Source organism: Hakea prostrata, chromosome 5 (genome assembly GCF_041222555.1).
Source record: "Hakea prostrata isolate BN-2017 chromosome 5, UWA_Hpros_2, whole genome shotgun sequence".
Lineage (NCBI taxonomy): Eukaryota > Viridiplantae > Streptophyta > Magnoliopsida > Proteales > Proteaceae > Hakea > Hakea prostrata.
The window spans coordinates 34398956-34425354 of NC_142604.1; the positions used below are offsets into that span (position 1 = coordinate 34398956).

Here is a 26399-nt window from a genome sequence, read left to right on the forward strand (position 1 = left end):
GTACTTCAAACTCTTATGATCCGTGAAAATGGCAATCTTCTCACCGTAAAGATAATGTCTCCAAATCTTCAAAGCAAAGACAACGGCGGCAAGTTCTAGATCGTGAGTGGGGTAATTCCGCTCATAATCCTTCAATTGCCGAGAAGCATAGGCTACGACCTTGCCATGTTGCATCAGTACACAACCCAAACCAATCTTTGACGCATCGGTATAAACTGTCATACCACCGGAACTATCGGGTATAGTCAAAACCGGGGCACTTGTCAATCTATCCTTCAACTCTTGGAAATTCTTCTCGCAGCGTCGGGACCAAACAAACTTCTCTTCTTTCCTGGTCAACTTAGTCATAGGAGCAGCCAACCGAGAAAAGTTCTCAATAAACCTTCGGTAGTAACCCGCCAATCCAAGAAAACTTCTTATTTCCGTTACTGACTTCGGTCTCTCCCAATCAGCCACAGCTTGGACCTTTTTAGGATCGACACGAATACCTTCAGCTGAAACTACATGACCAAGGAAAACCACTCTCTTAAGCCAGAAATCACACTTGCTAAACTTAGCAAACAACTTCTTTTCTCGCAACCTTTGCAAAGTGAAACTTAGATGACTCGCATGCTCTTCTTCGCTCTTCGAATAGATCAAGATGTCATCAATGAAAACAATCACAAACTTATCAAGCACATCATGAAATACTCGGTTCATGAGGTCCATGAACACCGCAGGAGCATTGGTCAATCCGAAAGGCATGACTCTAAACTCGTAGTGACCATACCGCGTTCGGAAAGCTGTCTTGAAGATATCACTAGACTTCACTTTCAATTGGTGATATCCGGACCTTAAGTCAATCTTCGAGAACACAACTGCACCCTTCAACTGATCGAAGAGATCATCGATTCTGGGCAGCGGATATCTATTCTTGATAGTCAACTTATTCAACTCACGGTAGTCAATGCACAAGCGCATACTACCGTCTTTCTTCTTGACGAACAAGACCGGAGCTCCCCAAGGTGACACACTAGGCTGTACGAAACCTCTATCAATGAGCTCATTCAACTGATTTTGCAACTCTTTCAACTCAGTAGGAGCCATCCTATACGGAGCTTTAGATACAGGAGCGGCACCGGTGGACGAGATCAATAGAGAATTCGACATCTCTCGTCCGGAGGCACTCTCGATAGATCATCGGGGAAGACATCAACAAAGTCGCAGACAACTCGACTTCATCGACTCTTTTCCCCACTATACCCTTGCCTTCGGATGAAGCATCATCCACTAGGGCATAGACTTGCATCAGGCAGAAAGCACCTTCTTACAAACCCTTCTCTTTTCACCTTGAAACTCAAAGACCGGACTTCCACAAATATGGAACTGAATCTTCTTTGAGGAACAAAGGAACACAGCTTTGTGGGCTGTCAACCGATCCAATTCCCAAAATAACATCGAAGTCCTTCATGTCAAGAATCACAAAATTGGCTTCCAAGTTCTTTTCACCAATCAACACAGGACATTTAGATAACCCCTTATCTAGTTTCACAACAGACCAGTAGGTGTACTAATCAATAAACAACTAGACAACTTCTCGGGATTAGGTTAGTCTTCTTGATGAATGCGAGATGACATGAACGAATGAGATGCACCCGTATCAAATAAGACAAATGCGGAAATAGAAGCGACTAACAATGTACCTGTAATCACATCATGGCTTGGATCTTGCTCAAGATCTGAAATACTGAAAACTCTACCGAGGGAGGAGCAGGAGCACTCTTCACCACCGGGCAAAGGCTGGGCAGTGCCGCTTCGGGACAGGCACGAGCAAAATGACCAGCTTGCTTGCGAGAGAAGCAAACAGATTGCTGGATCCAACAGGGGTGGCTGCAACAGAGGACTTCGAACAAAAGGCCTTGCACTCGCACTTGCACTTGCATTTGCTGGTGATCGGTTTCCGCCATACTTGTTTAAACCGGCCGGGCTGCTGAAAACCCGTATTCGACCTACACTCTTAGCCCGAAAGGTAGGAGTGGGGTATGGTGTAGGTCTCACATAACGACGGTCATTGCGATCCACCAAACCAGAATTCCTTGATCGCCAAGGCTTTTGCACACGAGCACTTTCCTTCTCTCGTTTCTTCCAACTTCTTCGAGTTCTCGCACCACTTGAGCATAGCTCACAATAGGCTGGACCGTGAGGTAAGCTTTAATGGCAGGGCGCAGTCCTTTGAAGAACTTCTTTGCTTTGGCGAGGTCTTCCTTCAAAGAATCTGGAGCAAAGAAATGAAGCTCCTCGAACTTCGTTGGTACTCCAACACGGACAAAGTTCCTTGAGTCGAATCATAAACTCCGCTTCCTTTGCATCCTTCACCGCCTCGGGAAAGTAGTTCATACAAAAAGCCTCTTTGAATAACTCCCAAGTTACAACTCCCGCATGCAAACCTTCCAAAACAGGACGAGTGGAGATCCACCATGCATCGGCTTCTTGTTGCAACTTCGCTCAAGCAAATAAAATCTTTCGAGCTTCCGAGCATTGCAGATGCCGGAAAGCCTTCTCCAACTCACGAAGCCACTTGTTAGGAAACAAGGGGTCCTTGGTAACTCCGATAAAAGTGGGTACTTGCATCTTCGGAAAACTCTCCATCAAAGTAGTATGAGGAGTTCCAGCTAAACCTCCCGCATTCGGGATGCGGCATGAGGATTCACATTAGCACCAGCCCGGGTCTCATTATGCGAGTCATGAAACCCACCAACATCTGGTTGAACCGAGCTGCTTGCTGCTGCATCATATTGCCCATGATATTGGCAATATCTCCGAAACTTCCAACATTCGGGGCACCGGGGATCTCATGAGTACCCCGATCAGCATTTGGTATCTCACCACCTCCATGAGGTACTTCACCACCTCCCCGAGGTACTTCACCACCACCATGACCACTGGATTCACCACGCCCACTTCTCGTAGTAACCATTCTGCAAAAACCGAGAACATCAAAATACCGAATTTCGAAGATTCAACATAACCCATAAGTCCAAATGATTTGAAAACTTAAATCATGATCAAATATATCCATATAGTCATCAAACAATATTCCATAAGGCAAAAATCACATTTTCCAAAAATTCAACAGCAAATGAGGTCACCGTGACCATTGGTCGAGTGGTTTGGTCGAGTGACCCGGTCGACCAATCGCCGACCAATGAAGACAGTAATCCGAAAATTCGCATTATAAGCCTCATTTCCACATTCCAACCTCATTCTAACTTCTTCCAAAGGTGAGAGAGCTCTAGGGAAAATATCCAAGTGTTCCCACAAGTGTTCTTGAGGTGATTTAGTGCTTCAACAACAACACCACAACACACCATCTTCAAAAACAAGGTAAATCTCTCATTCTTTCTTCCATTTTCATCTTCTCATGCTTGCATTTCAATAAAACCATGCTTTACTTGTATCCAATGCTAGAAATCATGCTTAGGAATGCTTAGAAACATATTCCCTAGGTTTTAAACACAATGCCATGCATAGACAACAAGTTTTAACACATTTGGTGCTCATCTCGCAAAGTTTTATACCGAAATCGATATCTTTAGAAAAATTTCGTTTTCTCTCAAACCGCTTGAAATTTTCGCACGAGATCAAATGCTACATGCTCAAGATGACATTGTAGATAGGTCCATACAATTTGATTTAACCAATTTCAACTTTTCAAAAATCCAATTTTGACCTAAATTGCAAAATCCCCAAATTTCTTCTTGCTGAATTTTTCGCTTTAATCCAAGTTTTTGATCGATTTTCATCAAAACAACTTCATAGACATGAAATTCCAAGTATTGTGCACATGCTAGTATGTTCAAATCAAATTTCCCCCAAATTTGAAATTTTCCGAAAAATTACGAAAATACCCTTTTGGCTAAAATCTTGAAATAGCACTAATTGGAAATGTCTCTTGTCTCTTTCACGGATACATCATGCGGAGGGGAGGACGAGGAGGAGGTAGAGGTAGAGGTCGCATAGTAGGTGCTCTCGGGGGCAGGGGTCGGGTTCCTTTCGAGCCCGAGAGAGGAGGTTAGGAGACCGGACCTATTTGACACACCTCGGGCCGAGTTTCGTACGAGGCCTACTTCAGCTCTTGTAACATCGAGATGGGGCGTCTACTTCACTTACGCCAGCTCGAGCCTTCGAGATCCGACAGAGGTTCGACACTTTACGGTGGACTCACCTCTTCACCGAGGATTTGCCGGTATACCCGGAGCTAGTGAGGTTGTTCTTCAAGCAACCTTACTTACACGAGAGGAGGCTCGGGGCCGGGGACATCCACTCGGACTTGTCCTCGGGAGCGGGGTCCATCGGACACGCATTCGTTTCTCCACCCGGACATTGGCTGAGATCCTGCAGGTCCCTTACTACCCACATCGGTGTGTGTGGATACCTGCCGGAGCGGACACCGGACAGCCATCCGATGCCGTACGAGCTTCGCGAGATATGCTCTACGCTATGGGATAGCCGCCGATGCTTCACACCGAGGACCAGCGGATCGATGACGGGTTCTGCACGTATTATCGGTCGCATAGTCGGCCGAAACATCATGCCGAAGCCGGACATCACCATCGGGTCACGGTGATGGAGGCCTTGGTCATTTACCGCATCTACATGGGCTTCGAGATCGATCTTTCCTACATCATTCAGCGGGTCATGTTGGACTTAGTTCTGCGGCCTAGCATGCGGAACCTTTGCTATGGGAGGCTTCGACTTTGATCTTCGGGCATTTCGGGGTGAGTTTCGAGGATACTCCGATGGACACTAGATCACGGGGATACCCCATTGGGACTCGGACCATTCGACGGATGAGACTACATCGGTTAGAGAGATCTCCTGGTCCGGAGGGTGAGGATGATGATGAATCGGAGGATGAGGATGAGGGATCCGAGGATGGAGGAGAGGATATCGGTCCCGATAGTGATGATCAGGCCGGAGATGATCTGAGATATGCGCGAGGCTGAGCTCGTGCATCACGAGTTTCCTTCATCACATTTCGAGGCGGGTGGCCCTTCACATGCGGTTCCGGAGACTTCGGATCTTGGTGCACAGATGAGATCGATGACTTCCATGCTAGAGAGGATGGAGGTCGGACAGGAGCAGATGTACGAGAGGATGGAGTCTCGACGAGGACAGGATAGAGCATCGGGTGACTCGGCTAGCGGAGGAGTTCGAGCATATAGAGATCGAGTAGATCACCTAGATAGATCTGTACCTTAGGATTTTCCATTTATGCTTTTCGGATGTAATCATTGTAAAAACTTTTGAAATTAATGAAGTTCATTTTGTTTCTCTTTAATTATTGTATGTTATGCACTTTTCTTTTCCTTGCATTAGTGTCATTTGTTCAAGTATAATTATGGTATGTTATTCAGAAATGTTCTGTTATGCCTCAAAGTTCAAGTTTCTAATTCGGTGTTCTATTATTCACTTCTAAGAGTAGAAGAGTCACTTCAGATCAATGACTCAGGAATGTTCAGTTGTTGCCTTTTGTGGTTAGGATCTCCTCGAACCTTGAGCTCTGATACCAATCTATCACGCCCTCCCAGCCGGTACCCTATCTGGCATACCCGAGAGTGTGATCCACAGCCCGAAGATCAGGTATCGAGTGATCAACCTCCCACATAAGCAATAACATAATCATGAACAACCATAACAAGAGTGCGGAAGATAAATCATAGATCCAATAATGAAAGAATGAATCATAAACGAAACGGAATAATAAATATATAATCAGAGTGTCAACAGATAAGTAAAGTGAAGCAAAAATCCCACTTTACATCCAGCGGAAAAGTAGCTCGAAAGAATAAACTAGATAAAATCTAATCCCAGTAGCAAGTACATTGGGTAACTAAATTATTCTCCACTTTGTAGACGACATCCTTGTAGGTGTAGATCTCGTAAATAGCACAAGGACGCTTCCACTCAATGGTCGGACTAAGCATTGTACGGAGCATAACCACCCGCGGAATCTTCAGAGTAATTGTGGTAACCGCAATCACCTTCCTGGAGATATGTCTCTTCGCCTTGCGCTTCCTCATAGGAACCGTCATAGTATTCCGTACCTGCAGGATAGTCTAACAACATTGTACAATAAAGGAATGAGTTTCGAAGAAACTCAGTAAGGCAGTTAAAATCCATAATAACATAAATGGCAGAATTCCAGAACAATCATAAATGCAATATGATATGAGACAAACAATGAATGAATGATTCTAACTCTATGTATGCTGGTCTCTATTGGCAGACATGCTTTAAGTCATAGCACCGTACTTCGTAGGAAAGTCTCAATCACTCATCATCAGTTGGCAATGGGTCCAGCATCCCTCGGGACAAACCTTGGCAGGGGGTTAAGTCAACACACTCTCTCACAACCATTTGGTATAAGTACTGGCGCATGTCAGGGTAATACCTATCCAAATGCAAGTCTTCTACTTGGTTACATCAAGTCAGATCCAGATACTTCCATTCCTCGTCCCTGACGATCCTTTCCGGTATCCTTCACACTAGAGTCCTCATAGTCCCTGACTACGGACTCACCAACCCTATTGGTCATCCACATATGGCAAACGGGAAGCTCTCACGTCCTTTCACGGGTTGGTTACCGGTCTTAAGCGCCCGTGAGCCCAAGTCTAACCATATGCAACCCTACCAATAAATGGCCCCCACAATGTGATTCCTGTCCTCTCACGGGTTGGTTACCGGTCTTGAGCGCCCATGAATCCCCATTGCTACCACGGGTCGTTCGGTCTCAATACCCCTCCGATTAGGGTCTCGACATAACAGGACATCCTAGCCAAACACTACTAGACAATCCTAGATATGTCATCCAACAGTTTAGGAAGGTGTCCAGAGGGCATCTCCGGAAACATCCCATAATATTCCCGTAGTAGTCCAAGGACAGAAATGTCAAAAGGACACCTCTCCTTCCCAAACCATACGTAAGCATACACATGCATCAATTCATATCATCACATATATGGTAACTCCATATATGGAAAGAAATCAATATTTACAAACATTTGTATAACATTGGTAAGTAAATCATACATGAATCAATTCAATATGAATAAGTAATGCTACTGTAATCAAAGTTATGCAACAGTAGTATATCATTGTAAGAATCTAATTTAGGAAACATATTAATGATATTCAAATATAGAAACTAGATTCCTGCTATCTATGTAATTAAGGAAATAACCATCCTTACCTTTTATAACTCGCAAAGAATCCTAAGAAATCAAGTAAGATCTTGGCAAACTTGAGAAGAAGGTCCTAAACAAGTATATACACATATTAGAAAAGATCCCTAACAGAAAATATAGCAAAGCATCCGAAACAGACCAATTCTGGAGTTGCTGTACTCATTGGTCGAGTGGATTGGTCGAGTGGTCCAGTCGACCAATCAGTCGACCAATGCAGACAGTAGCTTAGAAAATCAGAGTTTTGAGATATGAAATCCGAATTTGATGGTTCAAAAGGGTACTAATCAAGGGGTAGACTACATCAGTAGTATTCTAGCATATAGGGGACCTCAAAACACTAATCAAATCAAGGTATCAAGACCCAAATTAGGAAACAAAAAGTTACCATAAATAAATCAAACATGGATCTTGATGAAGTTTGAAATAGAAAACAAGGACAAGAACAATAGGAAGATGGATCATTGCTTTCGGTAATGAAAACATGAAAACATGCATAGGTCTTCATGGTATAAGGCTTAGAAGCATAAATCTAAATAAGGAAATAAAACCTACCATATATGTACTATCATGCATCATGAAGAACACATAGTAAGGTAGAAGAGAATAACTAGAATTCTATGGATTATGGATCATAGCAAGAAAACACAACCATTAACCACTAACATGATCAATGAAAGAAGATCCAAAGAGATCAGAATTCAGATTAGGAAATTAACAGAGATTAAATCATGGTTTGATCATGAATCCTTCAAAAGCTTGCAATGATCATGGTTAAGATCATTGTTCTAGCCTTTAATCCTTAGGATGATCATGAGAACATGTTCAGAGATGTTTGCAACAGAGGATGCAGCATCTCTTCTACTGTCTCAACTCAAAAAGGAAAGAAAAACAAAGATGTAGGAGAAGAAGAGAGAGTAGACATACCTTTTGATGCAAAAAGAAGAGTTCCGACGAAGATCCGCCAAGAAAACTCCAAGGATGCAAGAGAGATGACTTGCAGAGGTCTTTGGTTCGTTCCAGAGGGTTTGGAGGCAGCAAATACGAAGTGGACTCGAGGTTAGGCTTAAATAGAGCAAGAATCAACCTAATTGCCAAAGACAGCACCCATTGGTCGAGTGGATTGGTCGGCTGGCCCGATCGACCAATCGGTCGACCAATGCAGACAACAAGGCCAAAACAGGGAATTGAAGGCCCAGATCAAATCCAAACCTAAAGGGGTTTTGCACACAAGTCAAGTGACTTACCTAGTAGGTAGAAATGCCTTCAAACCAAGATAGAGATCACTCCAAGTCCATCAACTAATTAGATCTTCATCAGGATTCTGTTTCCATAAATAGCACCTCATCATCAACCTTCATGGATTCAAAGCCAGACACCAAGTCCTCTCTTGGGATGGCCCAAAGCTGACTTCTTACTTTACTTCGGGTCATCGGACCTACAAATAACAAGGTTTCCGGGTCAAGGTTAGGGCTGGGTTTCACACATAGTCTCCTGGTAGTAACTAATGTGAGCGATGGGATCTCCTGAACCATCGAACGAAGAAAAAGTTGGTAACCAGAAATTATGAGGAAATTGATATCTGGCTATTGCCTCGGCGAATGGGGTCTTTCTGATGACTAAATAAATGTCATATGTTATTTTTCCTCTAGACAATTGTCCGAGTTTCTAATTGATATTAGCCAATTCCTGGCCAATATGCCTCGAACGGTCAACAACGATGCGAGCATTATCAGGAACCGCATGCCTGGGGGTTGGTGAATGAGTTCGCACTCCTGCACCCAACCTTGTAGTTGAATGAGTCGTGCTTCTTTGCGGTCTTTCAAACCGCTCATCTCTTCTAAGGAGTTCAACCATTCTTCTCAGTTCTCCGTCTCGTCTCCGGGCATCTTCCCAGAAATTCTGACCAACATTTTGATCCTCTTGAAGCCTTTCTTCCCTTTGTGTAGAACGTCTTGGTAGAAGAGAGGCAATTACTTCCTCCCTTTCTTCCATAGGCCTGAGCTTCACGTTGATCAGGAGCTTGCGGCGCCACCACTTGCCTGGTCAACATACGAAGTGTCTGATTCATCTCCAGAAGTTGGAGCTTTAGCTGATCCAATTGCTGTTGGAGTGGGTTAGGAGGTGTAATGGATCATTTCCCCCCTGACCACCATCTTCTCGAACCTCCTTCAGGAATATCCTCTAGATTTTTCCCTCTAAGAAGTTGTATGTCAGCTTCTCGCTGAGCCGCCACAGCCACTACTACTGTGGCCAATGATCTGGTTACCATGGCTTTCTGAAGCGTTTCCCACAGACGGCGCCGAATGATGCGTCCAAAATCTACTTAGCCCTTAGATATTCTGTGGATGACCTGCAAAAACGAACATCAGATGTGGCCCGACCGCTGGGGTTGGGAGTCCACCTCCGAAGGCTAAGACAGTTGATGAACTGATCATAAAACAGCTCTGTTTGAGTATAGAGCAAAGGAATGAATATGAATATTGAGAATACGATTCAGATTGTAACTGTTACCCTTTTTTTCTACCTTGTGAGTAGGTGATGTCTTATATAGTGTATACCTTCGAATCTCCTTCGTTGGATGTATTTGAGCCTTCTTCGGGTAGCCGCCAGATCTTAACAAATAGATCCGTTAATGATAGATCCGTTTATGGTTGGGCTAATAGATAACTCCTTTGTTAATATGATCGTTGTATGGTAGTTATCCATATAATCACGATCAGTATCTCCTGCAAGTGTTGTTAACTGTCTCCTTGACAATTCGTCCACTCCGATTATCATGGATTCGGGTGTGCTTGTTGACTGAGTCATTTTACTTCCTCAGCAAGCTGTCTTTTGATCCCGGCCCGCTCGGAAGCGAGTCGGTTCCTTTCTTCCCGACCTAGGTCGAGGGTAGAACCAAGGTCGGACCCGGTTCAATTACAATTTCTCCGTATCACTTCCAAAGTGCTTTAGAACTCCTAAATCAACAACATGATTTTGAAAATTGGAACCAAACCAGGGAATTAGAATCAGCCAGTCTTGATTCTGGCTGATTTGAATTAGTTGATCAATACAGGATTTCCAGGGTCCGAGCTAATTTCGGGCAACCCCAATTAAATCTATAGACTGATAGTCAAATCTATTTCTGTTTGAACTTATCTGAACCTTGCTTGACATCTCTTCTTATAGAAAAAGTAACTTTTAAAGAGCAAGAAAATCTCAAATGTTTGTCTTTTAAATTGACTTGAAGCTCAAGACTAATCTGAAAGATAAAATCAAGAGTTCCTACAAATATTCAAGATCTCAAGAGTCAACAAGTTAAGTAAACTCAAGTTGTCCCCCACCCCTAACTTTATTTCGACGCAGAGAAGGATACATAATATTTTGATTAGTAGAGTCGAAAGAAATATAGGAATCCATTTAACATTGGGTGTTCACAAATTAAACCATTTAAAAACAAAGTCACCCATCATAAAATTACTAATCTGGTGAAAACTCTAGAAGGCTATAGGGTACAATGTTAAATCTCATACATGTGGTACGCTAACAAGTAGTGATGAGGAAAGAATACATAAGCTTAAACCAGTTCGGTTTAAGCCCAGTCCGACTAGATCGGAACCAAACCAGTTCGGTTTAAGCCTAGTCCGACCAGCTCGGATCAAGTTAGACCGACCAAGTCAAGGTCGGTCGAATGAAGTCAAGGTCGGTCGAATGAGTACAAAGGCTGAATAACAAGGTAAATCTGAATAAGGCTCTAACCAAAGAAACAGTATTCAGTCAAGACTCAACTACTCATGTTCGAGTAGGACTCAATGACTAAGATTCAGATCGCAACCTAACTAAGGTTTGAGTCCCACTAAAACTCATACTTAGAAAAGCTATAAAAAGGTATGAGAACACAAGAGAAAGGTACGCTGAATAGAACTATCACTATTTGAATTCTTATTGTTCATTACTTTCTTGTATTCCTTAGTCGGATCCCTAACTAGATCATCGGAGGTGAAAACTCGACCTCCACGGTCGAGCTCATTCTTGCAAGTTCAACCGGCTGAAGGGACGAACAGGATTGTGCAGCAACAATTGGCGCCATCTGTGGGAAACTTTGATCAAAAAGCCATTATGAGGACAAGATCAGGTTTGGTAATCGAAGATGGGTCTAAGGGAGAAAAGGAGGTCGACCAAGGCAACCTGGGGGGCATTCCGAACCTTCCAAGAATGGAAAAAAACTCCCGAACTCCAGATTCAACAAGATCCTCCAATTCTCCAGACCCTCAAGCAAGTCAAAACGCGACAATGCATCAAATCGTCGAAGTTCAAAAGGAACAATTTGCGATGAGAAAGGAAATCTCATCCCTAAGCGAGTTAATCAGGATGGCCATGCAACACGTAATTGCTCCCGAAACAGATTCTCAGAAAAAACAAAAAAGTCCCAAAGGGAGCAGGTGTGACCAACCACCCGTGATCCACCAGATACCTCAACAATCTCAAAAGGAGCTGCAGAAAGAGACAGCAAAGTCTCGAACCTTGAAAGAAGTTATTCCAGAAAAGAATACTCTAGTCAACGAAGACGGAGATCGAGGAGCAGCACAGATCCAGCAAAAGCTTCAAAGGACAAAAAGAACCATAATGGTTCAAACAAGCGGGATGAAGAGATGAATAAGCACATAACCGACCTTGACGAAACAGTCAAAAAATTGAAAAATCCTGGCAAAGACGAGCTATACACCGTTTTAAAAGAGGATCCTTTCATCAAAAGCGTCTCGGAAGCAGAGATGCCAAATGGTTTCAAATGCCCTACCTTCATTGCATACGACGGATTGAAGTGTCCTAAGCATCACATCACCCATTATAAGTCCGTCTACTTCTAGACACAATGAAGCATCTATGTGCTGCAGTTTTCCGGCATCATTGACTGGAGCAACATTAGATTGGTACCAAGCTCTGCCTCAGGGCACAATAAAGAGTTTCGACCATCTAGGTCGGACTTTCTTATTGAGTTTCCAAAGTGGAGTAGAAACCAAAAAGAGAGAAGATATCTTGTTCGCTGTAAAACAAGGGCGAATGGAGTCCATTAGAGATTTCCTTGCGAGATTCAATAATCTGACCATGCAGATTGAAAATCTGGATGAAAATATAGCCTTCCACGCCTTGTACCAAGGACTCAGCCATGAAGGCCTACTTGAGAGACTTTTGCTTGACATGCCTAAAATGTATGATGATCTCAGAGAGCGATGCCACAAACAAGCAAAGATATCAAAAACAATTGAATCTCGAAAGAAGGAGCATCCAACCACTGAGGCAAGAACACACAAAGAAAAATACCAACCCATCAGAAGAACGACCAAAGACCAGACCAGGGATGGTCGAGCTGAACGAGAAGGGTCACCAGCTATGAGGAGATCAGAAATCTTGATGCAAATTAAAGATCGAGGAATTCTCCAGTGGCCCGATAAGCTACACTCTAGTCTAGGAAACCGTGATAAAAGCAAATATTGCGAGTTTCACAAAGATCACGGACACTGGACAAATGACTGCCGACAACTAAAAGCAGAAGTTGACAGGATCATCTCTCAAGGGCAGCTCACAAAATATCTCCGACCTACTCAACTTGATCAAAATCAAGTAGAAGGGGGTAAGAAAAGGCCGGAAAATGGAGAATGTGCACAAACTATACCGACCTCAACAAGGCCTGTCCTAAGGATTGTTATCCTTTACCAAGGATAGACCTGCTTATCGATGCAACGGCCGGTCATGAGATGCTCAGTTTCATGGATGCCTATTCAGGATACAACCAAATCTTGATGAATCCAGCCGACCAAAAACACACAGCATTCATGACGGACTGGGATAGTTACTACTACAAAGTAATGCCCTTTGGTCTAAAAAATGTTGGGGCAACCTACCAGCGAGCGGTCAACAAAATTTTCAAGTAGCAAATAGACAGGAATATGGAGGTATACATCGATGACAAGCTGATAAAGAGCACATCTCAATCCAATCACCTCAAAGACCTAGCAGAAGTATTTGAGGTACTTCGAGCATACAAAATGAAGCTCAACCCAGAAAAATGCGCTTTTGGAGTATCTTCGGGAAAATTTCTGGGGTTCATGGTATCCCAAAGAGGAATAGAAGCTAATCCGGAGAAGATAAAAGCCATACAAGAGATGAAACCACTGAAAAGCATCAAAGAGATACAAAGTCTCACTGGTCGGGTGGCAGCCTTAAACAGGTTCATAGCCCGATCAGGAGAGAGATGTTCTCCTTTCTTTCAAGCTCTTACAACTGGATGTCCTGACCCACTTCTTTACCACCTCAAGACGAAGCTCGTTCGGAATGTCTTCAAAGGCACAAGGGGCTTTCTCCTCAACCGCCTTCATCAACTGTGCGACCTGGCGGTCCGAACTCTCTAACTTGGCTCGAAGGCTGGAGATCTCAGCATCCTTATCGACCAAGGAACCTTGAGTTTCTTCCAAAGAAGTTTGGAGAGTGGATTTATCAAGCTCCATAGCCTCATTCCTCCCCTTCAAAGCTGCAACCTCGCTGAGAAGGTCGGCTTCCCGAGCAATCAAAGAATCATTGCTCATCTTCAAAGATGACACTTCGGTTTCCAATTCCTTAACACTTTGCTCGGATTTCTGCAAAGCAAAGTAATCCTCCCGAGCTAAGTGAATGCTTTGACCTACAGATTGAACCATAGCACAAGCCATCCTGTCACAAAAAGAAGGACTGGTTAAAAATACAATTACCAAAGGGATGAAGCGTCCAAAAAAATACATGGTCGTCACACACCTGACAGTAATAGCATGGGCCTTGAGACGACCGAACTTCTCGAGATAAGACATATCGGCAGTAAGAAGCACCCCAGACATCCACTCATTAGCAACTCGGGAGATGACAGAAGAAGTGCCATCAAATACCGAGGAGCTAGCATCTAACGACCAATCAGGTCGGAGAATGTTGGACGGCCCTGAAGCTTCAGCCTCCGATCTGGGGATGTCTTTAAAAGAAATATCATCTCCCAAAGAGGGAAGAGGCTCAGAATCCGAAGCCTTCATGGAGCTGACGCCCGAGCTGGACACTTTCTTCGAAGGGCAAGGAGGCAGGTCGCCAGGTTTCTCCTTTTGAACTCTGACTGCCTTTCCCTTAGGGGAAGAGATAGGACCAGTTGGAGCCTTATCCAACTTAGTTGGATGTTTTTCCTCCACTTGCTGCATAGTAGAGGCGACCTCCTCAAGGTCATCTTCTCCGACCATCACTGCATCATTTTCCCGAGTAAGATAACTTGGAATTATAAAAATGATGAAGAAACAAATAGACAAAAAGAAGAAAACTCTTCTTACCAGTCAAGAACCCCCAATGATGGAGGATATTCGGATATTCCCGACAATATCCATTCACAGCAAGCAAGTTCCGATCTTCAGTGGGGATCATCCGAATTCGATCCCTTGCTTCTTGTTCGGAACGAGAAAGAGGAGGAACAGCATTTAAATCCTCCCTAGGTTGTTTGGGCCAAGAGGTCGAAAAGCTGGGAAGAGAAGGGGAGCGAACAAAGAAATACCGGGACCTCCAACCCTTGGTATTGGTGGGAAGGGTACCTGATCCTACAAAATTACCCTCCCATTCAGTTTGCAGAGAAGTTCGTTTGGAGATATAGAACCAATGACTTTGTTCTTGTTTCCTGTGCATAAAAAATTGAAGGAATAAATGTAAGGTCGGAATCACACCGACCTCAGATTGTTGGCAAAAGCCTCAGAAACAAACTATGTTACGCCAACTATTTGGCGCCAACATCCCTGGACACATCCCAAAGTGATTAAGAATTTTAGCAAAGACTGGGTGTACGGGAAGTCTAAAACCACTGATAAAAGCATCTTCATAAACAACGAACTCACCCTGAGGAGGTCGGTGAGCACGTTCATGAGAGGCTGGAACCCTGATCACAAAATCATCAAGAATAGCATACCTAGCTCAGATAAGCTCCAGATCACTCTCAGTAAGCTCGGAAGGGAAAAAGTTGGGACCCGAACTACTAGGATCAAAATCTATATGTTCGGAAGTCCTAGGTCTAGTTCTCTCAAAAGCAAGCTCGGACTGAGAAAGACTACTTAACCACCTTCTCCTATTGGTACTAAACCGAACTCGAATACTTAAAGACTTAAACTCATTGTCACTAAGAAAGTTTGGACGAACACCAGGAGTTAAGGTCGGATCAATAGAGGTGTCACTCTCTGTATAGCTATACCCAGAGGAAGAAGCTCCACTTGTCCTCGAACGAACAAAAGAGCTTCCAGAATAAGGACGGTTAGAGGAAGCCCTAGAAGGCCTAGAAGCCTTTTTCTTAACACCCATCACACACAAGAATATATACTCAGACTACAGCTGCAAAAACAAAAAAGCTGACGAGCAGAGCCCAAAGAAAAGGAAGAAGAAAATACATTCAGAATAAAGCATGAATGCAAAAACGGAAACTATCAAAAGATTCAGGAAAAGGAGACAAACTTACTGATGGAAAGAATCAGCAAACAAAGCTTCTGTGGAGATGGGAGCAAAAGATGCAGGCAGCACTGTTCACCTTCTTCACAAACCAGAACTCAGACTAAAACGATGAAGAGAAATGAAAGAGGAAGAGATCTTATATTTCGTACAAAGATTCAGATCTAAAGGGGGAGAAGGAAAGAATATGAAAGCCCATTGATCCAACGACCCCAAATACATCTCCATCCAACGACCAAGAGAAGACACCAACAGCTTGCCCTTGAAAAGATTCCAATCAAGGGGATAAGATAAACAGGGAAAAACGGTTAAAATTCACTACTTTTGCAATTCAAAAATAATGATGAAAAGGCCATAAATGCAAGGCCACGTGCCCATAAAGGTGGAACCTCCAAAAGTCATGCACTGTCAATACCCATTTTACGAAGCTGCAGTCTGTCAGATGACGTCAGGCTTAAAGATCTCCCAAATCAGTTTGGATATTGTAAAAAATCCAAAGTTATATTGATCGGAAGCTAAAATGTATTCGGTCACCAAATCTCTAAAGCCCGAACAAGACAAAGCTCGAACTCCAGAGACTCGGGGGCTTATGATGAGGAAAGAATAAATAAACTTAAACCAGTTTGGTTTAAGCCCAGTCTGACCAGATCGGAATCAAACCAGTTCGGTTTAAGCCTAGTCCGACCAGCTCGGATCAAGTTAGACCGACCAAGTCAAGGTCGGTCGAATGAGTAAAAGGCTGAATAACAAGGTAAATTTGAATAAGGCTCTAGCCAAAGAAACAGTATTCAGTCAAGACTCAACTACTCTTGTTCAAGTAGGACTCAATGACTAAGATTCAGATCGCAACCTAACTAAGGTTTGAGTCCCACTAAAACTCATACTTAGAAAAGCTATAAAAAGGTATGAGAACACAAGAGAAAGGTACGCTGAATAGAACTATCACTATTCGAATTCTTATTGTTCATTACTTTCTTGTCTTCCTTAGTCAAATCCCTAACTAGATCGTCGGAGGTGAAAACTCGACCTCCACGGTCGAGCTCATTCTTGCAGGTTCAACCGGCTGAAGGGACGAACAGGATTGTGCAGCAACAAGTAGAACAGACATTGCAAATTATAGTGGGTCCTTACGCATATAAAATTAAGATTGATAAAGTTACTCTTTTACTGAAACAGTCCTCACAAAAGAGGATAACCTGAGAAGCATGATCAAGCATTTTGTGTGTGAAGTGTCTCATGTTAAAGAATGGGTATTCAGAACAATATACAAATGCAGTAGAAAGGTTGATGAATATCTACACAATTTATGTTTCTTGAGATCATCTTTTACGACTATACTTTAATAAACACTGCCAAAAACAAAACAATTGTAAGACATTTGAATGACATACATTATATTAGTCCTTGCAAAAATAAATAAGAACAATAAACACAAAAGTGAGTCACTTGTAAAGAGACTAAGTATCCATTTACTTAAAACACAAGCATATTTATTGAAGTTTACAAGCATACTCATAATAACAGAAGGAGGGGGGAAAAAAAGGAATAGCAGACCAACAAGTGAAATTCAATGACCTTACAAAAGAAAAACTGGAAACAGAAAATTAGGGAGATGAGGAGAAAAAAACAAAAAGGAAGGAGGATAGAAAAGGAAAGCCAGGAATCTAGTTTGGGTCTTGTAGAGGAATCATTTATCCAACCTGGACCATTGGATAGAGAAAGTGCAACTCAGACTGGGCATAGGATTTCAGTCCAACTCAACAGTACATCCACTTTGTTTTTGAATGTCTCCAATGTTTCAGAAAATAAATTACCTTTCCTTTTTTGACGTTTCAACCAGTTTTGAAGGGCTCTGTTCTGTCACATGGAAAGCTCCATTTCCTTATTGATCCTTCATTTGAATTTGCCAAGTTTGGCCGACCCTACATGGTTTTGAGTAGTAATGGCCAGGGATTTTTAAAACGAAAAAGAAAAAAAAAATCAGTTATCCTGATCAGCTTTCTATTTTTGGAGGGGGTGGAAGAAGTAATTATCAAACTTGTGAATCTAGCCTCTACTCAAATTCTTTCTGATGCTAAGACCATGCCCCCATTGTTGATTGATGGTGCAGACTAGAAGAGTTTTCATTCTAAAGTTTGACTCCTGAGGATAACAGAGGAAATTTCAGAATATCGAAAAGATTCAATTAAGTTTTAACAAATGCACACTAACAACCCTATATAAGCCTCTTTTTGTTATCAAGAACTACTTCATAAATTCAACCCACTGATGGGAAAAGTTGTATAGATTGTAAAAGTCTGTTTTTTCTTTTTTTTGGTCTGGGGGTGTTCAAAATTAGAATATTCAAAATGGCTCTGGACTCTACATGGTGAGCAGGGTAGTGATAGAGCAAAGTTTACTCCAATGGATGCTAGGTAAGGAGGAATTCAAAGATGAATTAAAATGAGACTTTTTTTTCCCAACTACTTAATGCTGCAAGTATTCTCATGTAGCATGTTGTTCATGAACAAAGCTAAGCAATAACTACAGATTTACAGTAAAGGTTTATACTGTTTAGGACAGTCCATGGCTCTGTGTTTCTCTGCCCAAGCTTTAGAATAAAATTCTTTTAATATTTCAAAAGAAAATAGAAGAAGGAAAGGAGAATTAACTGCCTTTGAAGTTTGAACATATTGTAAGAAACATTGGTGGCAAGTGGGAAACAAAAAGTACAAAAATCTATAGGTTCAGAAAGAAGACCATGTTTATATGACAATGTATGATAAGAAACTCTCCAAGACCGTGCCTAGGATCAACAGTCAACAACAGCCACCCCATGAACAATGATTTCGAAGGTTGTAACCATAACAAGCACTACTCTTAATCGATAACAATTAAAAATACAGATTATATAAATTTATACTAAAATATAGAAGAAATATTAAATAAATTGTTAAACAAAAACATTAAATTTTCAAGCATTGGTAAGAAATGAAAAGTCAAAAGTAAGCAACAAGTAGAAGTTATGAGAAAATGAACCTGTAGAGTGGAGGAGTGACGACAATGTAAGCAGGATCAGATTAACCATCTACTGTCTCCAGGTAAGGACAGTCTTTTATGTTCAGCTTACGTAACTTTTTCCTTTTCAGCTGTTCTATGCTTAAGTGCTTCAATTTGGGGCATTTCGAAATGACCAAATCTTTAAGTGATCGGAGGTTCTTCAATCCTTTTGGAAGACTTTCCAATTTTGAACAATTTGAAATGGTCAGTTCTTCCAATGATTTCAGATTTTCAATCCCCTGAGGCAAAGGCTTGACGAGTTCATGACATCCCCAGATAATCAACTTCTTAAGTGTGAAGAGAGTTATCAACCCATTAGGAAAATCTTTTAATCTATGACAGTCAATCAACCAAAGTTCCCGTAACGATGTCATTTTTGGCGGACAGTCGGGGAACGATGTCAACTTGAAGCATTTCTGGATGTAGAGATATTGAAGTGAAGAGAGTTCTCCCAAGCTCCTTGGCAAAGCTTTTAGGTTGGAACAATCAGTTATTTCCAACCGACTGAGGTTTTTGTGGTTTCCCAAGCCCTCTGGTAGAGATTCTAGGGCGGGACATCCACATATAGTCAACACCCAAAGTGTCAAGGGGTTCCCCAATTCCTCTGGTAATTTTCTCAGATTTTCACAACATGTTATCTTCAGTGTTTCTATTTTTTTCAAATCCTGCATCCCTCTAGGCAAAGAAACCAAGATATTACAACTTGAAATTTCCAACACTAGAAGCGACGAGAGTCTGGTCAGTGAAGAAGGTAGACTCCTCAAACGTGAACACCTCCGGATCTTCAGCCTTTGTAGTGACGTCATCTTTTGCATTCCATGTGGAAAAGAATGCAAAAATTCAGATCCATCGATCTCCAATTCGTCGAGTCTTTTAATGTTGTCAATACCCCGAGGAAGACACCTCAGATTCTTACAAGCAAGAATACTGAGCGTTTTCAGAGATGTCCAGTGTTGGATTTTTTTTGATAAATCCATGAGTTTTGGGCAACCCCTAATTGCAAAATGTTGAAGAGATGACAAATGTCTAATGCCCTTTGGCAATTCTTTGATATTTGGACAATTTTCTATCTGCAAGTGCTCAAGCTTGGAAAGGTTTTCTAAGCCCTTTGTCAAAACCATTGTTGGGTTTCCACAATTTCCTATATGAAGTGTCCGCAGTGATTGTAGGAGCAACATCTCCTCCTCTCTTAAGGTTGTAAGATGATCACAACTTCCGATCTGCAGCTTCCAAAGATTAGGAAGTTCATCTATTGAAGAACTGACTTGCTTTTCTAGATTTTGCTCTTCCTGATTTACAACATCATTCTTTGCTCTTAGCAGAGATTTCAGCTTATCACATCCGGTAAATTCCAAAACCCCCAACTTCTTGAGATCCTTGATTCCAGCACACTCCAGATTTTCACAATATGAGATCGTCAATTTCTGAAGACAACTCAAGCCTGTCAGATCCAGAGATTCTACACGGTGACATGCGTAGATACAAAGCTCCTGTAAATTCGCAAGATACAAACTTCCATTATCCAACCATGCAGGGAGCTTGGTGCCTTTGAAACACAGTATCCTTAGAAGCAATAGATTTTGAGGAGGCCGGAGCTCCTCAAATATGAGGTCTTGCTTCTCCCAATCCTGATCATTGGTACAGACATGCCAATCATATTCCCATTCTAATGTCAACTCCTCAAGTCTTGTTTTTTCCTGCAGATTTGCTGCTCTAGCGTCTATTTCATTTTTCACATTGCCAAGACGGAGTAAACTCAAGCTTCCTCGGAGTTGTTGTAGGCACTGCAGCTCTTCAATACCAGCTTCATGATTAGTAACAGTTGTGTTGCCAACATGGAAGAAATTGAAGGTTTGAAGGTTACTCAGGTTCCCTATTAAACCTCTTGGAATGTTCCTCAAAGTCCTTTCATTTTCTAGATGCCTCAGGTTAATCAGTTTTCTCATTTCTCTAGGCAATCTCTGAAGATGTCTACAATGCAACAATTTCAAAGTCTGCAAATGGTAGAGCTTGGAAATGGAAGCAGGTAATGCTTTAAAGGTACCATAGGAAAGATCAAGATACCTCAAGTGCATTAACTCTCCAATTGAAGGTGGCAACTCGTCTTTACTGCAATGTGTAAGTTCTAGTACACGCAGGCTCCCAAACTGTGAAGAAGGGACATCTCTAGTACTAGAACTGTTAACAGCAGCAGGAGAATGAAGATATGTTCGACGGTTGTTCCTCTTGATATCAAAGTCGTCCAAGTTTGACAATATGGCATCATTTCCCAAGAGAATTCGTGCAAAATTACGTGAAAATTCACTCATGCTGAAATCCAACAGCTTATCTTTGTGATCGTGGAAATCGTATTCGTATCTCCCTACAAGTAAAGAGTTCTGCAGCAAATATTCACAATATAAATCACCTATATCTTCGCTGCTGCTGCTGCTGCCAGTGGATGAGGATGCTGCTGCTGCTGCTGCTGCTTTTTCTTCTTCTTCTTCTTCTAAGAAACCTTGAGCCATCCATTGTTGAATCAAGCTTTTCTTCTCAAAGGTAAAATTCTTGGGAAATACTGAACAATATGCAAAGCATCGTTTCAGAAATGGTGATGGTAGGCCATCATAAGATATCCTCTGAACTGAAGCAAGTATATCCAGATTTAGAGCATCTAAAGCATCTTCCCACGACTCTTTTTTTGGATTCCAGCGCAAGGTAGCAGCCACACTTTTTAATGCTAATGGCAGCCCACGGCATTGCTTAACAATTTCCTTTCCCACTTCGACTAGATCGTCGCACTCCACAGCATGTCCCACTCTGACTAGGTCTTTGCTCTCCAGACCATATTTTGGCTCAAATGCTTGTCTTCTGAGCAATTTCCAACTTGCTTCATCTGATAGTGCATTTAAATAATATGGACAATCACAACCACACACTGATGCAACTTCACGACTTCGTGTTGTAACAATAACTACACTCCCTCTGGATCCAATTGCTAACATTCTTCCCAAATTATCCCATTTTTCTTTATCTTGGTTCGAAGCATTATCCAACACAAGTAGAAACTTTTTTCCACTCAGACACTCTTCTAACTGATGCTGTAAATTGTCCCCATCTGTAGTTCTACTGCCAGTACAGTTTTCAATAATTTGTTCTACAACCTTTTTCACGCTAAACTCCTGTGTCACATCAACCCAAATACTCGGATCAAAATCTGGCGTCAACCTCCGATAGATTCGCCTCGCCACAACCGTCTTCCCAACACCTGCCATCCCCACAATAGGAATGGTCGAAATCATTCCAGGAAACAACATATTACGAATCTCTTTTTCCTCCACATGCCTTCTAATCCCAACAAAATGTGGATCAGTACCCATGCGGAGTCGTTCACTTACTTCGTATGATTTATAAATTTCTTTTTCTTCTTGATGGGCAAATCCCGGATCCATTTTGACTTCCAGATTATTCAACACATGTTTGAGATCCTTCATTTTACGAGACATCCTGAGACGATACCAAAGTGGGCCCGGACGTACTGATAAGGAAGAATTGCATACCTCCCTAGTCGGTACCAGCATCAAGCAGCTAACTTTGATCTCCTTCTTGTTCTCCATTTCATGAAAAATTCTCATGGCTTCATATGACAACTCCTCCAACTTGTCTTCAGCTTCATAAAATAACTCTTTAGCCTCTTCACTGCAACGTTCATCCATATCACTCTTCCAAAAGCGCATCTTGGCCTTGTTTACAATACTCTGAAGCTTTTCGTAATCCTCCCTGATGCCGAGTTGTTGAAGAGCGCTAGAAATTATCAATTTCTTATCAGCTCCATAATTTCTCATACCCATTTTTCCTGTGTAAACAAGCAGTAGTGGGAATTCAGTTGTGGAAACTTAAAAGCAAGACAAGAAAACGTATAAACTAAGTGTAAAAGATCAATCAATCTAGAGAGAGTTGCAGAGATCAAGTTCCTTACCAGCTGCAAAATCTCTCATAGAAATTTCAGTTTCCTGTGACAAGTTTAGGAATCCAGAAGGAGGAGAGAAGCAAGTGATTAAGAAAAAAGTTAGGGACAGGACTTAGAGCATGTCCTACCGAAAAAGAGAAAGGGAAAAAAGAATGATAACCTCCCCTTGGAGGAAACCTCAATGCCAAATTATGATTAATATTTCAGTGAAACTTGTTGGTGTTGCTCAAGAACCTTCACGTATGTAATGTATAAAAAAACTAAAAGGTGTTGCCTCATATAGAAGCAAAGAAGTGGACTCAATTTCCCTTTTTCCAAAATTTGCTAAGTTCATGATTCTTGATTTAAAAAACCATGGTTACGTCTAGTTTGATCTTTGGAATACAAAAGGGTTTTACAAAATGATAAATGTAAAATATGTTTTATAATCACTATTTATCAAGTTGAAAAGATTCATCTATTTCTGAAAAATCATATGAAAAACCCAAATGTCCATAAGTTGGCATGGCCATGGTGTGTCTTCACTTTTGAAAGCTTAATAAAAATGTTTACATGGAAGTTGTTTAGATAACAGATACTTCCAAAGTTACTAATAAAAACCAGACTGTGGAAAGAAAGAATATTGATGATCAGAAAAAACAAAGAGAATATTCAATTCAAGCATAATCAAATCTTACAAATCATACAGGCACAAGAGTCACTTTTAGTTAACAGTCCATAATCAATGAAAACATTACAGCAATCTTACGTTTACGGGGATGGATTCAAGGAATAACAATACAATGAACACCCATAAATCAACATCATTATATCCTATGGTCTTTTTAGTATCATTTTTTATTCTTATTCTTAATCCATTTTTAAAATCATAATTGAGAACCATTTGTGATAAAAAGAAATTAAAAACTATTTGGTAAACATTTAACATAATGAAGTATGGAATGAGAGATTGGTGTTTCATAGTCTAGTTATGAAAATATTAATGGCCAGTTTATTTTTATATTCAATTAAGAACGCCTGGAAAGACATAGGAATACGATATATAGTTACTTCTTTTTCTCTTGGGTAAAAAGGATAAGATAGTTATAAGTTAATTATCACTTCATTGACACACATCAACTATCGAAGAAATGATTAGATTCAAACCAGAAGGCTGTTTAGGGTCCTAATCTTGAGAGTAACTCAATACTTTAGAAAAAGTATTCTTAGAGCCACTTTGGGTGGGGTGCCTCAGCCCTTTCATGTCTATTTATTTCCTGACACAAATGACCTAGATGTTCCTATTTCTTCAACATAAAACTATCTCAATGCCCAATTATGCTAAAGTTTTAATTAAACTTACTTGTGTTGCTCAAGAACCTTCACACATAGAATGCATATGAAACTGAGAAGTGTTGTCACACAGCTATGGAAGCATAGAAGTGGATTTAATTTTCCTTACTCTAGAAATTTCCTTCCAAACCTTCCCCGACGAGATGCAGAGATATATTTCTTTCCTTTTGATGGCTATATAATATAGTTTGGGGGTGACGATGCCTTACAGGATATACAAAGCTGGAAAACAAGAAAAACTAATTGAGGAACAAGTCCTTATCAGATGGAGTAATGAAGCAGCACTTGCAGCTTAGAAAATAAAAGCTTTGATATTGTTGTAGGGAAAAATTAGATAAAAGAAATAATATGCACTAAAAACTTTTTTAAATGGCTTCCATTTACCCTCCTGTCTCTAATAGTTTTGGGTAATTTGAGGGAAAACCTAATTCTAAACCCTAATAAATAAGCTTCAATAGATATTCTCTAAGTTTTTGCTAAATTTAACAAAAGTGAAACATCTTATAAAGTAAAGCTTCCTAGTAAACAATAAAAATTATGTCTTGTTGTTGGGCAAAGACTGGAATCCATTCCATATTTAGATATAGCTGGCAATTGAGTTGTCACCTACATTCTATGGACGGAAATTTGAACGTAAAAATTTTTTTATCTTAATACCCCTACATAAGAGGCTACCACCATCTTACCAGAAGTATGACAACTTTAAGTGAAATTTATTTATATGTCTAGCAACAAAATTTCTTATTAAAGATGTGTAAGCTCCCAAGTACTCCACTTAAAATTCATTCGTATGTCGGCTAAAAGTTCCTTCCTACTGATTTATAAGCTTGAAAGTAAATCTCTGCATAGTTCTCAAGTATTCTTTGGGCTACATAATCTTGAGGATTTGTTCTAGACACCTCTAGGTGACTTATCTTTAGTGATATCCAGTCTTTTTTTTTTTTTTTTTTTTTTTTTTTTTTTACATGAGTCCTTTTTGTTTCTATTGGAATAGGGTCCATCCCCTTCAAAATTAAATGACCCCTCTACACTTAACATCATTACTGACTCCTTTTTTTATGAGAAAAGACATCATTACTGACTTGTTAACCTAAAATATGATTTTACCTTTTTACCTTTATTTAATGAAATTATTTTAGAAACACTTATGAAATCATTCATACTACCCCTAATGTTACCCTTTTTTCTTTTTCTTTTGTTCACTGGTTTTAAATTTCCCCCACCTCAATCCCACCGACAACAACCATGAAATTTTGAAATCATGTTGAGATATTCTGATTCACAAGAACTGTATTGAAAAGAGAAATTCAGGACCCAAACGCTGTCACATTTATGCAAAAATGATCGTAGTACTTTTGGATGTGATGCGTCCAAAATCTGCTCAGCCCTTAGATCTTCTGGGAAGGACCTGCAAAAACAAGCGTCAGATGTGGCCCGATCGCTGGGATCGGGAGTCCACCTCCGAAGGCTAAGTCAGTTGATGAACTTAATCACAAAAAGGCTCTGGTAAGCCACAGAGCTAAGGAATGAATAACGAGAATATGATTCAAATTGTATCCGTCCCCTACCTTGTGAGTAGGTGATGTCTTATATAGAGTGTACCTTTGAATTTCCATCATTGGATGTTTTTGAGTCTTCTTCGGGTAGTCATTGGATCTTAACAGATAGATCCGTTGAGTGATAGACTTCCACTAGTTTGGACTAGTAGATGACTCCTAGGATAACCTGATTGTTATTTGGTGGTTATCCGTATGATAGCAATGAGTGACAGCCGACGGAAACTGCTAGCCGTCATTAGGTTGATTAACCTATTCCGAACGTATCGGATTAGGGCGTGCTTGTGACTGAGTTAGTTTTCTTCCTCAGCAAGCTATCTCCTGGACCCGGCTCGCTCGGAAGCGAGTCGATTCCTTTCGTCCAGACCGGAGTCGAGGGTCGAACCAAGAATGAACCAAGTTCAGTCATATTTTCTCCATATCACGAGCCCCCTAGACCAAGCGTTCGATCGATCCTGAGGGCTTGGTTTTTAACTGGGTTCTTCGTCGAACAAATAGTCTTGCATAATCCTCAACCCATTAAATGTCATATCATATTTAATGCGGTTGTGTTGCTTTTTCCTCGAGCACTGTGAGGATGACACCACGCATCCTTTGCAGCCGAAACTATCGCTGCTCACGCAATCAAAACGACAGTTTCTAAACGCCTGTTTTGGATTCATGAGTTAAAATTTCGAACTGTCTTCAAATCTCGATCGTTGATGCTGAATTCATCTCGATAGTACACGTCCTCGAACACTCGTGCGGGTGCTTAAAAGCGGTTCATTGTCTCCGTAGGTTTCATTCTCCTTGTCTGGAATTTTGAAACCTCTTTGTCTTCTTCGC

At 41.2% G+C, this 26399-nt stretch overlaps 1 protein-coding gene across 1 annotated transcript in view; it reads right to left on the reverse strand.

The window, feature by feature from the left end:
• The window catches only part of LOC149015862 (putative disease resistance protein RGA1), a 43202-nt gene extending 20453 nt beyond the window's left edge, over positions 1 to 22749 (reverse strand). Inside the window, exons 1-2 of the mRNA XM_089155852.1 lie at positions 22696 to 22749; positions 18717 to 22572 (exon numbers count right to left, since the gene is read on the reverse strand). Of these exons, the coding sequence (XP_089011978.1) occupies positions 18758 to 22572; positions 22696 to 22714 (3834 nt within the window). The 5' untranslated portion in view covers positions 22715 to 22749 and the 3' untranslated portion in view covers positions 18717 to 18757. The remainder of the gene's footprint in view (positions 1 to 18716; positions 22573 to 22695) is intronic.
• Positions 22750 to 26399: the final 3650 nt, after the last annotated feature.